Source organism: Triticum aestivum, chromosome 7B (assembly GCF_018294505.1).
Source record: "Triticum aestivum cultivar Chinese Spring chromosome 7B, IWGSC CS RefSeq v2.1, whole genome shotgun sequence".
NCBI classification, from domain to species: Eukaryota; Viridiplantae; Streptophyta; class Magnoliopsida; order Poales; family Poaceae; genus Triticum; species Triticum aestivum.
This window is the reverse complement of record NC_057813.1, coordinates 335,649,524-335,662,264: the sequence shown is the minus strand read 5'-3', so window position 1 is coordinate 335,662,264 and position 12,741 is coordinate 335,649,524. Positions and strand designations below refer to the sequence as shown.

Below are 12,741 nucleotides of genomic sequence, written 5' to 3'. Positions count from 1 at the left end.
AGGAAACTCATGCAATCTGAATTTGATAGGTTAATATCATGCAACATCAACAAGAGTTCATAATCCTCAGCAGGTATTTTGCGGTGCGAGCGGTAGTTAACATGCTCTGGTTGTTGCATCAGTGGATGTGTATGCTCCGCAACAAAGCAAGTGATTGTCAATCTCCACTCCCTAAGCCCAACAATCATGTGTGTCTTACAATCATGACGGAGAATCCTGTTCTTCTGACGTGTTCTTGTCACATCCATTTCAGCACCAGGTCGCCTGCTGGAGTTGCTTGTTTCTGTTGCAATGCTCTTTGAGGTGCTACTTGTTCCCGGTTTATCGGGTTTTCTAGCGTGCACACACCCAAAGACCCTCTTGATCATTATTGCATCCTCTTGCTTCTGGCCTCTCTTTTGGCTGTACTTTGTAGAAGATATATGTGTGCCGAACCCCAACTTGAAGGCATAGTCATTGTAGAATTTCTGGGCATCCTCAATTGTGTCAAACACCATGCCAACATAGGGCGATAGCAGCTGCGATGAAACATCTCCATCATCCGAATCATCTTGCATCACATCATCAGCATGCAGCAACCCCTCTGAATCTTCATGATTATCGACAGAAAAGTTCCTTTGGACATAGCTCTCTTCCCCTTTAGCACCAGCTCCCTGAAATAAGGCACATGTTTTTTCATGTAAATAGAGAGGTCTTGTGTGAAAGTACTTTTTCCTCTACATGGTATCAACAGTTCTATTGTTGTTTTATAAATTCAGGTACACAGATACATCTATCAACGGTATTTCAGCTTCATTTGCACACAAATTTTCGGTCAATGGCCTTTTCTCACATAAGCACACACATTCAAAATCGTATCATAGGTTGATAAATAACAAGTAACAGAGAGGATCATGTTTTGCAGAGATAGAGCATGCAGACAAGTGTGTGGGGATTTGCCTTGGTTCCACTCACACACATGAAACAAAAGTGAATTTCTAGCTGCCACACACATGAAACAAATAGGAAATTCTAGCTATGTTTCTGATACATAGGTTTCCATGAGTTTCAGAGACACACAAGAGTTCATGTTTTTTTGAGAGCCAGGAAACTCACCCAACTGCCCTGATTTGATCTGGTAGAAGTAGTTTCAGGAAGCATAACTAGAGGGTTTGTGAACCAGGATGATACTCCAGCTCGTGGAGGAAGCCCCGCGACCGTGGTCGGAGCTGAGAACGATGGCCGCAATTGTTCTCGAAGAGGCGGCCCCGACGAGCTCGATCTGCGTCGGATCCCGGCATCTGCCGCGCGATGTGGTGCGTCATGTTGTTGCAGGATTTTTGTGTTGAAGGACTAGGTGCCCCCGCGCGCCGGTGGCAGCAATTTTTGCGGTGGTGGCGACTGCCGCCGCGCTGGCGGAGCTGTGCCTGGTGGACGGCGGTTTCTGAAACAGAAAGGTTGTTGCAGGAAATAATGACCTGGTCAGTTGCGGGCGATGGTTGCATCCGACGGCTGTCAGATGTCTAATCCAACGGTTCTCCGGACGGCGAATGTTTCTAACACATCCGCCGGCGGACGCGTAGCGGGGGCCTTTAAAAATAGCATCCACTTAGAAGCAACCAAACAAAGGCTTCCTACCACCCAACGAATAAACGGGAGCCAGGTGGATTGGTCTGGCCCACATGGCGGCCCCACGTGATACGCCGCCCGCGGATGGCGCGTAGCTACTTCCCGCAAGGCAAAAAAGCACGGAAAGGAAGAAGATTTGGGCGGAGAGCATCAGGGCCAATAATGCCGCAACGCGTCTCCCCCCTGTCTGTCTCTTTCATCCCCCCTCTCTCTCGCTGTCGTCGTCGTCCCTTCCATCCCCGCCACCACCTCCTCCTCCTCCTCCTCTTCCTCCTTCCAAGATCTCCTACACCGCTTTGTCTCTTCTTCTCCCTCCCCGCAAACTCCCCTTGACCCCTTCCAATTCGATCCCGTTTGGCGCTGCTGGTTTGGCCGGGTATCTTGGCTGCTTCCATCGGATTTGGATAAAACAAATACCGGAACGGAAAGTGGGACGCTGCTATCCTCCCTCCCATTGCCGCTCCTGCTCTGAATCGTGTCCAGTTCCACGCATTTGTTCCGGGCGGGTCGGAGTTCGTTGGCGCCGTGCGGATCCGTTACGGGAGGTCGTCGGCGTGCGTTCCTGTCCGTCCTTGTTCTTCTTGGCATGAGCGTTGGGGAAGATGGGGCTGGATTACTACAGCGTGCTCAAGGTCAACCGGAGCGCCACGGAGGACGACCTCAAGAAGTCGTACCGCCGGCTGGCCATGAAGTGGCACCCCGACAAGAACCCCGGCGACAACAAGGCAGAGGCCGAGGCCAAGTTCAAGAAGATCTCCGAGGCCTACGAGGTACTGCTATTCTAATCAAACCCATTTGCTCTCCCATTTTAATCCTTCTTACAAATGCCGCTTGCAACCATCATAGTACTATCTGTTTCGACTGCGATCTACAAAGCGTTGCAGCCATGTCAGTTTTATGGGCGTTATGTGTCGTTTGTTATGTCAATCTTGACTTTTTCACACACAAAAAAAATGCTAATCTGATAGCAAGAATCCTACTTACGATAATAAAAATGTTAGCGTGTCAACTGTCTAAGATAATTCTGCTCAAATCGCTGGATTTTATGACCAATATCAATCTTGATTTTTGCACACACAAATATACTAGATATTATGCCTGCCTGCTAATCTGTTTGCAAGAATTGTACTACTATGATTAAAATGTTTACAAGTTTTACGGTGATGCTTCAAAGTAATGCTTGCGCAGGTTGCTGGAGTTCTTTTATGACCAACATCTACTGTCTTTCAGGTTCTGAGTGATCCGCAGAAGAGGACAATATATGATCAATATGGGGAGGAGGGCCTGAAGGCCTCCGCGGACGCCGGTAGCTCGTCGTCATCTATGAATGGCTCCACCAACCACCGCTTCAATCCTCGGAATGCCGAGGACGTCTTTGCTGAGTTCTTCGGCAGCAGCAAGCCTTTTGAGGGGATGGGGCGCGCCAAGTCGATGAGGTTCCAGACAGAAGGCGCCGGCACCTTTGGTGGGTTCGGTGGTGGCACCGAGAGCAAATTCAGATCATACAATGATCTTGTCGGCGCCAGCTCTAGCCAGCCCCGGAAGCCACCGCCCGTGGAGACGAAGCTTACATGCACGCTTCCAGAGCTATACTCTGGTTCGACACGCAAGATGAAGATATCCAGGAACATTGTCAGGTCTAATGGGTAATTGGACTGATTCCCTGATATTTCCATGAATTTCTATCCTGCATTCCAAACTGGCCCCATACAGGAGTCAGATGGAGATGTCAAGAACATGATGGTTGATGCATACCCATTTCATTTTCTCCCATATGACCTTTTTCTTACCTGCTCATTTTTGAACAGGCAACTAGGCACTGAATCGGAGATTCTGACAATCGATATAAAACCCGGATGGAAGAAAGGGACCAAGATCACATTTCCGGACAAGGGCAATGAGCAGCCGAACCAGCTCGCCGCCGATCTCGTCTTTGTCATCGACGAGAAGCCTCATGATGAGTACACGAGGGAAGGCAACGACCTGCTGATATACCAGAAGATCGACCTGGTGGATGCATTGGCAGGAACCACAGTGAATCTGAAGACCCTCGACGGGCGTGACCTGGTGATCAAGCTGACAGACGTGGTAACACCGGGATATGAGCTTGCAATCGCCAAGGAGGGGATGCCTATTGTGAAAGAAAATGGGAGGAGAGGCAATTTGAGAATCAGGTTCGATGTTGATTTCCCGAAGAGACTGTCATCGGAGCAGCGGCAGAATATTAGGAAGGTTCTTGGAGGGGGAGGGCAGCCTCAGCAGTAATGATGACGTTCCGGAAGCAAATTCAGCTCTCCCATAGTTGTCCATGAAATGCAGACTAATTCAGATGTTCTTCTTTGGTTGGCTTGTATGTCTAGTTACTTTTGGTTTGCGGGTACTTATTCCTGATCTGCTCCTTTGTTGAAGAAATAGCGATAGTAATTGTTGACTACTCCATACAGATTACGGTGTAATGCTAATTTGTTCACTTATTGAGTCACATATTTCAATAGTCCTTGAAAATTGTACAAATTCCAATCTTCTCCTTCCTTTGTGAATTATCATGTGTTGCAAGTAAAAGAGTGAAAGCATTTTTTTCAGTTCTAATGTGTTTTGTGAATTATTATGTAGTTTGATGAACAAATGCCAAATTTACCATGATTGCCAGGATTGGAGTCTTCTAGTTCATGCAAGGAGAAACTTGACAGGTTTGATGAGGTGTGATCGTATGTACTGTAACCCCCTAATAATATGATAATGACAAGCAATTCACAAAGGATAATAAAAATGCAAAGTTAAAGAAGAAAAAACCGTTGGGACTACATATCTGTTATGTATCCGTAAATAGCAATGGCCGTGCTTGAATTGTGGCCTCATCGCTCTGAAAAGGAAACCGTTGCATTTTGCGGCTCCGTTTCCACGTGGTAACGGCGGTGATGAAGCCAGCGGAGGAGGAAAGGGAAAGCCAGGGCCAGGAGCCGCCGGCGACGGTTGGCATCGTCACCGGGGACACAGCGGCCTGTCGCTGTCAGGGTGTACGCCGACGGCATCTACGATCTCTTCCACTTCGGCCATGCTCGCGCGCTCGAACGGGCCAAGAAATCGTGAGAGCTCTCCTCCCCTTCCTGCTTTCACAGTTGCAAACCTCCTTCGGTTCTGAATTATGATGTCCTTGTTTGGAACTCTTGTCTCTGTCCTCAGATTCCCCAACACCTATTTGCTGGTGGGCTGCTGCAGCGACGAGGTCACGCAGTGGTACAAGGGCAAGACAGTCATGACCGAGGAGGAGCGCTACGAATCGCTTCGCCATTGCAAGCATTTTATCTCACTCTTTTTTTTTTGGCTCAAAATCTCGTCCTTTTTAGCAATGCTGTTAGAGTACCTAATGGGCCTAACGGGCCCATTAGTCTTAGGGTTAATTAGAGATAAGGGTCGCTTGCTTAGAGGTCAAGTAAGCCTTGCTTGGAAGATGTATCAATCTAATCAAGTAAGAATTAAGAAGGAAATCCCTTCCCTCTTGCCTGCCCATGGGCAAAAGGCCCCCGCCGGCCCTCTCGCGTCCTCCTTCTAGCAGCGCCATAACAAATGCAATGCAATTTTTCTTACTCTTACATTCTGTTATGAATCTTATTGAAGGTGGGTCGACCAAGTCATACCTGATGCTCCCTGGATTATCAACCAGGAGCTCCTCGACAAGCACCGTATCGACTACGTCGCGCACGACACGCTTCCCTCAGTATATACTTATTTATATGTAACAAGTACCACCTATCCACTTTGCATACTTCCAAATCATCTACTCCCTCCGTTATTAAATACTAGTATAAGTCTTTCTAGAGATATCAATGCGGACTACATATGGAGCAAAATGAGTTAATCTACACTTTAAAATATATTTTTTCGCGAATACGCAAAAGCCTTGCGTATCATTGCATAGATAGGGGGAAAGAACGGTAGCATGTACAGGGGTAGCATCGCAAGCACGTACACCAAAGGCATGAGCGAGGGCTACATCGGCGCATACATAGAGAAGGGGGGATGCGCGCCCCCTAGAGGGGAACTACGTAGGTGGGAGCAGATTGCTGAGCCCCTTGGCTCCGGCGGTGGCCCAGCTGCGGGCGTCCTCCTTGATGTCATTGACTATGAGCGGAATGGAGGGAGAGGCTCCATCGAAGACGCATGCATTTCGTGTCTTCCAGATGCGCCATGCAGTAAGGATGATGAGCGAGGCGAGGCCGCGGCGAAGGGCGGTGGGGGCGTCCTGCACGGACTGGGAGAACCAGTCGCGGAAGCACGTCCCGGGGCAAGGGAGCGGCATGTCGGTGATTCGCAGCCAGGAGAGAACCTCGTGCCAGGTTTGTCTGGAAAAGACGCAGCCCACGAGTAAGTGTGTCATGGTCTCTGGCTCCTGGTCGCAAAGAAGGCAGAGCGGGGCGTGCGTGAGGCCACGCCGAGCGAGGCGATCGGCGGTCCAGCAGCGCCCCTGAAAGGCGAGCCAAAGGAAGACCTTGATGCGGAGGGGTGCCCAAGACTTCCAGGTGAGGCGCCAGGAAGGCTCGATCGTGGAGCCGGCGAAGAGCGCTTTGTAACAGGACTTGGCGGAGTACACGCCGTTCGTGGTCCAGCGCCAGGTGAGGACGTCTGACTCGTCGGAGAGAGTGACCTGCTGGAGCCGCGCCCAGAGGAGGACATATTGCACCAAAGCCTCGGGGGAAAGGTGCCCGCGCACGTCCTGGATCCAGGCACGGGAGGGCAAGCCCGCGGCAACGGTGCGAGCCTTGCGGATACGGCGGGGGACGAGGGCATGGAGGAGCGGGGCCAGCTCGGCGACGAAGAGCCCGTCGATCCAGTGGTCATCCCAGAAAAGGCAGGAATTGCCGTCGCCAATCTACCAAGATGTGGAGGCGCGAAAGATGGCCTGAACAGCCGGGTTGCATGGGATGTGTAGGTGCTGCCAGGGGCGGGAGGGGTCCGTCTTGCGCAGCCAGAGCCAGCGGGCTTGCAAGGCATGGGCAGAACACTGCAGATCGGGGATGCCAAGGCCCCCGTAGGCCAGGGGCGGCAGACCTTGGCCCAGCTGACGAGGCAGTGCCCTCCATTGGTGGTCTTGCGTCCTTGCCAGAGGAAAGCACGGACGAGGCGATTCACCTGATGGAGGATGGAAGAGTGCAACGACATGGCGATCAGAATGTGGGTGGGCATCGCACAGAACACATGTCGGATGAGGGCCAACCGCTCGCCGCGGGACAGCATAGACGCCCACCATGGGGAAAGCTTCTTCTCCAGCCTCTCGACGAAGGGTTGGAGGGAGGAGGCGGTGATCTTGCGAATGGAGAGCGGGAGGCCGAGGTACTTGGCGGGGAACTCGCCGATCGGGCACGGGAAGTGGTTGGAGATGGAGTCCCGGACCTCAAGAGGGCATTGGATGGGCAAGGCCGTGCATTTGTCGAGGTTGGTGCGGAGGCCCGAGGCGGTGCCGAATAGCCCGAGAATGTGGCGCACCGCGGAGAGGTCGCACGCGTCGGGATGGCAGAAGAGCACGACGTCGTCCGCGTAGAGGGAGAGGCTGGAGGCCATGTGACGATCAGTGAGCCGTTGCAGGAGGCCCAGAGAGGTGGCACGCTGGAAGAGACGGTTGAGGACGTCGATGACGATCACGAAGAGCATCGGGGACACGGGGTCGCCCTGGCGAAGCCCCTTGCAATGACGGATCGGTGGTCCCGGGAGCCCGTTGATGAGCACCTTGGTGCTAGCCGTGGAGAGGAGGATGGAGATCCAGTTGCGCCATCGAGGCCCGAACCCCAGGTGCTGCAGGACCTCAAGGAGGAAGGGCCAGGAAACTGAGTCGAAAGCGTGCGCGATGTCCAGCTTGAGAAGAACGCGCGGTAGGCGAAGAGTGTGGAGCTGCCTGGCAGTCTGTTGGACAAGCATGAAGTTGTCGTGGATGCTACGGCCAGCAATGAAGGCGCTCTGATTGGTGGAGATAAGCTCGCCGAGACGCGGCGCGAGCCGGAGGGAGAGGACCTTGGCGAACAGCTTGGCGAACAGGTGGATGAGGCTGATCGGCCTGTACTCGGCGAGGGACGAGGCTTCCGGGTGCTTGGGAAGGAGGGTGAGCAGGGCCTCGTTCAGCTTGTGGAAACCACGACCGTTAAGGTTGTAGAGCTTGCCAAAGGCCTCGACAAAGTCGTCGCGGATGGTGTCCCACGCGGCGATGAGGAACTCCACTGTGAAGCCGTCGGGCCCGGGCGCTTTGCCACGAGGGAGCTGGCGGACGGTAGACTAGATCTCGTCGGCCGAGAAGGGCTGGTCGAGCGCGGAGAGGTCGAAGAGTCTGTCATCAATCGCATCGAGGGCGATGGTGTGCTCGCGGTGGTCGGCTGTGCCGAGCAGGCCAGAGAAGTGAGAGAAAGCGGCCCTGGCCATGGCCGCAGGGTCGGAAACAGTATCGTTGCCCACGCGGAGCTCGTGGATGCGGTTCCGCCGGTTGCGGTGGGCGGCGCGCAGGCGAAGGAAGGTGATGTCGGTGTCTCCGGCGCACAGCCAGGAAAGGCGGACCCGTTGGCGAGCAATGGAGCGATCCAAGGAGGCAAGCCCCAGATAAGTTCTCTTCAGCTGGTGGCGCAGCCAGGATTCCGCCGGCGAGAGGGGGCGGGAGTCTTGAGCCGCATCAAGGCGAGCGATGAGCTTGCGGGAGATGGAAAGCTGAAGCGCGACTTGGCCGATCTTCCGAGCACTCCAGCTCTGAAGGCGACGCGCAGTGCACTTGAGGCTGGCGAAAATGCGGCGAAACGGGTCCGTATCACGCGCCAGCTCCTGCCAGGCGGCGGCCACGTCTGGTGGAAGCCCTCGAGCTTGGGCCAAAACCTTTCGAAGTGGAAACGCTTGTGGCCAGGGAGGGGAGAGGAATAGTCGACGAGCAACGGCGCATGATCCGAGGCTGCGGATGACAGGCAGCGAAGGAGACAGTGGGGGTGGGCCACCTCCCAGCTCGAGGAGCAGAGGACGCGGTCGATGCGCACGAGCGTGGGGGGGTCACGCTCGCTAGACCAGGTGTAGCGCCTGCCGTGGAGGTACAGGTCACGGATCTCAGTGTCGGCCATGAAGCGGCGAAACCGTCGCATGGAGCGTTGGTTGAGCCTGTCATTGTTTTTGTCGGCCGCAGACGCAATCATGTTAAAATCGCTGCTGATGATCCAGGGGCCAATCCGTGTGGCGCGGAAGTCAGAGAGGTCAGTGAGGAGGGAGGCTTTGCCCGCCTCGTCCTGGGGGCCGTAGACGCCCGTGATCCACCAGTGGGAGTCGGAGCCTGGAGTGGTGGCGCAGGCCGCGACAAAATGGGCCCCGACGAAGGGGTTGGTAAGGGAAATCTCGGAAGGGCGCCAAGCGAGGATGATGCCACCACGCGTGCCGTCGGCGGGAAGGTAGTAGAAGCTGGTGAATTCGTGCCCAAGGGAGTCGGCAACCAAGTAGGGGGAAACATCAGCAAGCTTAGTTTCTTGCAAACAGACCACAGAGGGGTGAGCGGTACAAATGACCGAACGGACGGCGCAACGCTTCGCCGGGCAGTTGAGGCCGCGCGTGTTCCAGAAAATAATACGGAGGCTACTATCCATGAAGAACAAACAAAACGCAGAACAAGCGGCGAGAGAAGGCTAGGCGGCGATGAGCCGGCTAGGCGAGGCGGCCAGCGCCGCGGACCCGAGGGAGAAGCTAGATGGCGCGTCCCATCCATAGAAATCGGCGAGCGCCTGCACGGTCTGGGCCGCTAGCGGCTCCTCAAAGAGCCTGGAGTATTTGGCCAGAATCTCTGCGGAGAGTGGTTCGTCGTCGTTAAGAAGGCCGAGGCGACGGAGAAGGACACGCCGTGCTTTGGACTCGGAGTCGAGGCCTCGATCAGAACGCGCGAGCCGGTGGCTGCGCCTAGGAGTGAAGTTAGGCGGCACCACGTTCCTGCGGCGTGGGTTGCGGGCGGGCAGGAGAGGAGCGGTGGGCGCCTGGACCAGGGACGAGAAACCCGTCAGGGCAGCTGAGGGGTCGCTGCATGTCGCGGCCGCATCGCGGGGCACCAGGGGGCGGGCGCGATTGGGCGAGGGAGGGGTGGCCCCATAAGGCACGGGGACGATGGCACGCTCAGCGAGCGGGGCCACAGGAGGCGTCGGGATCGGAGCGCCAACGGGATCCAGTGATGGTGCAGGAGCACCAGCAACAGGGGACCGGGCGTGTGGGGGCGGGGCCACCTCGGGGGCCACAGGGATGGGAGCGTCGCAGTTGTCGGTTGGGCAAGCGGGGGATCCCAGGCGAATATCCGGGGAAGGCTCTGGAGCGTCCTGGTTGGCGCTAGCAGGCGCAGCGCACAGGAGCAGGGGCCCACGCGGGGGGGAGTGCAGCAGAAGGCGGGGCGGGGAAGCCGGTGGAGGGGGCGCACGGGAGTTTGAATTAAAGCTGAAAATTGGGGGGGGGGCGGCTGGCGTCGTCGGGCGCAGGCGGGTTGACGCGATGACGAGCCATCCGTTGGCGCATAGCGGGCGCCGGGCCCGCGGGAGGGTGGCCCCCTAGGATTCCTTGCTAGACGCGTGCAGGGGGAGGGGCGCCGCGCCGCCGGCGGGAGTCACCGCGCGAGGAGGGGCTGCGGCCGGAGCCACCAGCAGGGGTCCCGGAACGGCGCGGAAAACTGTGGTGCTGCGGCCAGGGGCCAGGCAGTGGTGGTGAGGCGTCGTCGGCGCCGGCGCTGTCGTTGCCAGCAGGAGCGGGGGGCGGGGAGGGTCGCCGGAAATCCGTGCAGTGGGTGACGAAGATCTGAACGGGATGGCGATACGTGTGGAGCGCGAGCCGCTCGGCACGGTCGGGGTCGGCATCGGGGAGCACCGCGTTCGGCTCGGGGAGGAAGAGGTCGGCCTCGCGGGGGATGGCGTCGGGGTTTGGCGCCCATGCGGAGAGACGAAACGCGGACATGTCTGCCCCAGAACGCGTCTCGGGCGCGAGCGCGTTAATCTCACAGTACGGCGCGAGCAGGGTGTCGATGGAGGAGCGGAACCACGCGTGCTCAGGGACGCCGGTGATCTCCAGGTCGACCTTGAAGCGAAGGGCGACGGGCTCGGCGCCAGCGGCGCGGCTCCATGGGTGGAGTAGGCGGAAACGTGGAGAACGCACGTTTGCAAGCCCAACCTGAGCGCGTGTCTCCGGCCGGGAGAAGCGGAGGAGGAACTCGCCGGGCAGGCGGCTGTGGACGGAGAAGTCATCGTCCGAGAGCGCGAACTTGGAGGCGAGCAGCTCGGCCACGTCGGCGCGAGAGACTCGAGTGCGGTTGCCGGCCAGGACGGCGATGAGGGCGCGCTGCTCGAGGGCCTCCTCGGTCGCGCGGACCTCCGCGGAACGAGGAAGAAAGCAGAGCGCGCACGGCGGGCGCAAGGCGGGGTGGCCGGACATGAGGACCGCGGGCGACGGGGCGGAGCTGGAGGAGCGCGGTCGCGAGGAGTCGGAGGGGCGCGACCAAGAGGAACCAGAGGGAGCGACGGTGAAGGGGTGGCCAGCGAGGCAGAGGTGGTGTCCGTGGCGTCGCTGGAGGGCGGAGAGCCGGCGCCAGACGATGGGGGCAGGCGCGCCTCGCCCGAGCTGTCCCCGCTGGAGACCACAGGGGAGACAGGTCGGGGGGAGGCGCCAGGCGCGCGCCGGCGCTTGGCGGGAGGATCAGCGGACGGCCAGCGCAGCCAAGTGCAGAACTTGGCGACGTGCCCGTAGTGCCGGCAGCGGCGGCAACAGATGTCGCGCCGGCATTATGGAGCGGGTGGCCCGAGCGTAGGTAGCGGGGGCAGGCGTCGGCAGGGATGGGAGGGAGCCGGGGGAGGCGGCGCGAAGATCCGGCCGGAGGGCGCCGGAGACGAGGGCTGCGAGGCCGCTTGCCGCGGACCTGCACCCAGGGCTCCGGGGAGGCGTCGCGCGCGTCCAGGGCGTCGCGCACGCGGTGGATCTCCGATCTCGGGGCGGCGCGAGGGGCAGGTGCCAGAAGGGCGGAGGGCGGGGAGCCAGCCTCGGAGGACGCGAGGTGGTCGCCGCACAGCGCGTGGCGGTAGGAGCTGGGCTGGGAGAGCCGGGCTGTCGTCGAGCCAGCGTCGCACGCGGCCGCGGCCGGCGGCGGCTGGGGGGTGGACTCCATACGGTGGACGGCGAGGCCGGGCTGGCTGGCGCCGGGGCGCTGAGAGGTGGCCGCCGGGGCCGGAGTGGCCGTCGGCGGGGAGCGGGGGGCGGGGCTAGAGCGGGGCTAGAGGGGGGCTGCAAAAATCCAGTCCGCCTGTATAATTATGAAACGACTGTTTTGAAGGTCACTGTTGAGTCAAGGGCAGCCTGTTCCTTGGACCAGTCATGATGCCGCGTTACATGTGATTCACACTTTAAAATATGACTATATACATCCGTATGTGGTCCTTATTAAAATCTTTAAAAAGACGTGTATTTAAGAACTAAGCTAGTAGTATGAAGCACGCTTTGACGCATGCAAGAGGAACAAGAATTATAGTTCCATCCATTCCATGCAGTATGTGTTTGTAACCATTTGATCAGTTTGTGTAACAAACTTCATGTGCTTTGTTCTAAGTAGGCAGACACGATGAGCTGCCAATGACGTCTACGAATTTGTTAGAATATCCGAATCTCCTCACTCTCGTGACCTATATATAAACTGGCCCAAGGTGACAACTTTGCCCCCTCCCTTTCAGTGTGCTGAGCCTGAAGAAGTGATGGACAGGGCCGAGGAGAAATCCGGTGCGGCTGCGGCTGCGGGCAACGGCGACGCCTGTGGGCACCCTCTCCTCCCTGGAGGCGTTGTCATAGCCATTTTCATCCCCCTTTAATCTCACCGGAGGAAACTCTAGGCTTAGTTCTTCGGGCCACGCAGCGGCGGTGTCTCGACGTCGTCACCTTCTTGGAGGTGCTGCGTGCGTGGGGTGTCTTCCAGAGGAGCAACTGGTGTGGGTTGCCTTTCTCGCCTCGGCGGCGAGGCTTGGGGTGTCGGGCTGTCATGTGCGGGTTGTTGCTGTGGGCATGAGCTTCCGAGGCGCCATGTACTTCATCATCGACGCCTCTTCTGCGACATCTTTTTCGAGTCAGGCTAGCTCCTGCTGTCCACTTGCGGATCCTCTAGGCGCCATGGGT

The 12,741-nt window shown here is 57.4% G+C and overlaps 1 protein-coding gene across 1 annotated transcript; it reads left to right on the top strand.

Moving 5' to 3' along the window:
• The first annotated feature begins 1,754 nt into the window (after positions 1-1,754).
• On the top strand, positions 1,755-4,128 carry LOC123157938 (dnaJ homolog subfamily B member 4). The gene is made up of 3 exons (XM_044576116.1): positions 1,755-2,378; positions 2,839-3,254; positions 3,417-4,128. The coding sequence occupies exons 1-3, from the start codon at positions 2,211-2,213 to the stop codon at positions 3,871-3,873; spliced, it is 1,041 nt and encodes a 346-aa protein (XP_044432051.1). The 5' UTR covers positions 1,755-2,210; the 3' UTR covers positions 3,874-4,128.
• The last annotated feature ends 8,613 nt before the right edge of the window (positions 4,129-12,741 follow it).

What these genes read in the sequence shown, in the direction of transcription:
- LOC123157938 (XM_044576116.1), top strand. Translation starts at nt 2,211, where the DNA reads ATGGGGCTGGATTACTACAGCGTGCTCAAGGTCAACCGGAGCGCCACG. An exon ending in AGATCTCCGAGGCCTACGAG is followed by an intron (nt 2,379 to 2,838) that starts GTACTGCTATTC and finishes ACTGTCTTTCAG; the next exon opens with GTTCTGAGTGATCCGCAGAA. An exon ending in AACATTGTCAGGTCTAATGG is followed by an intron (nt 3,255 to 3,416) that starts GTAATTGGACTG and finishes ATTTTTGAACAG; the next exon opens with GCAACTAGGCACTGAATCGG.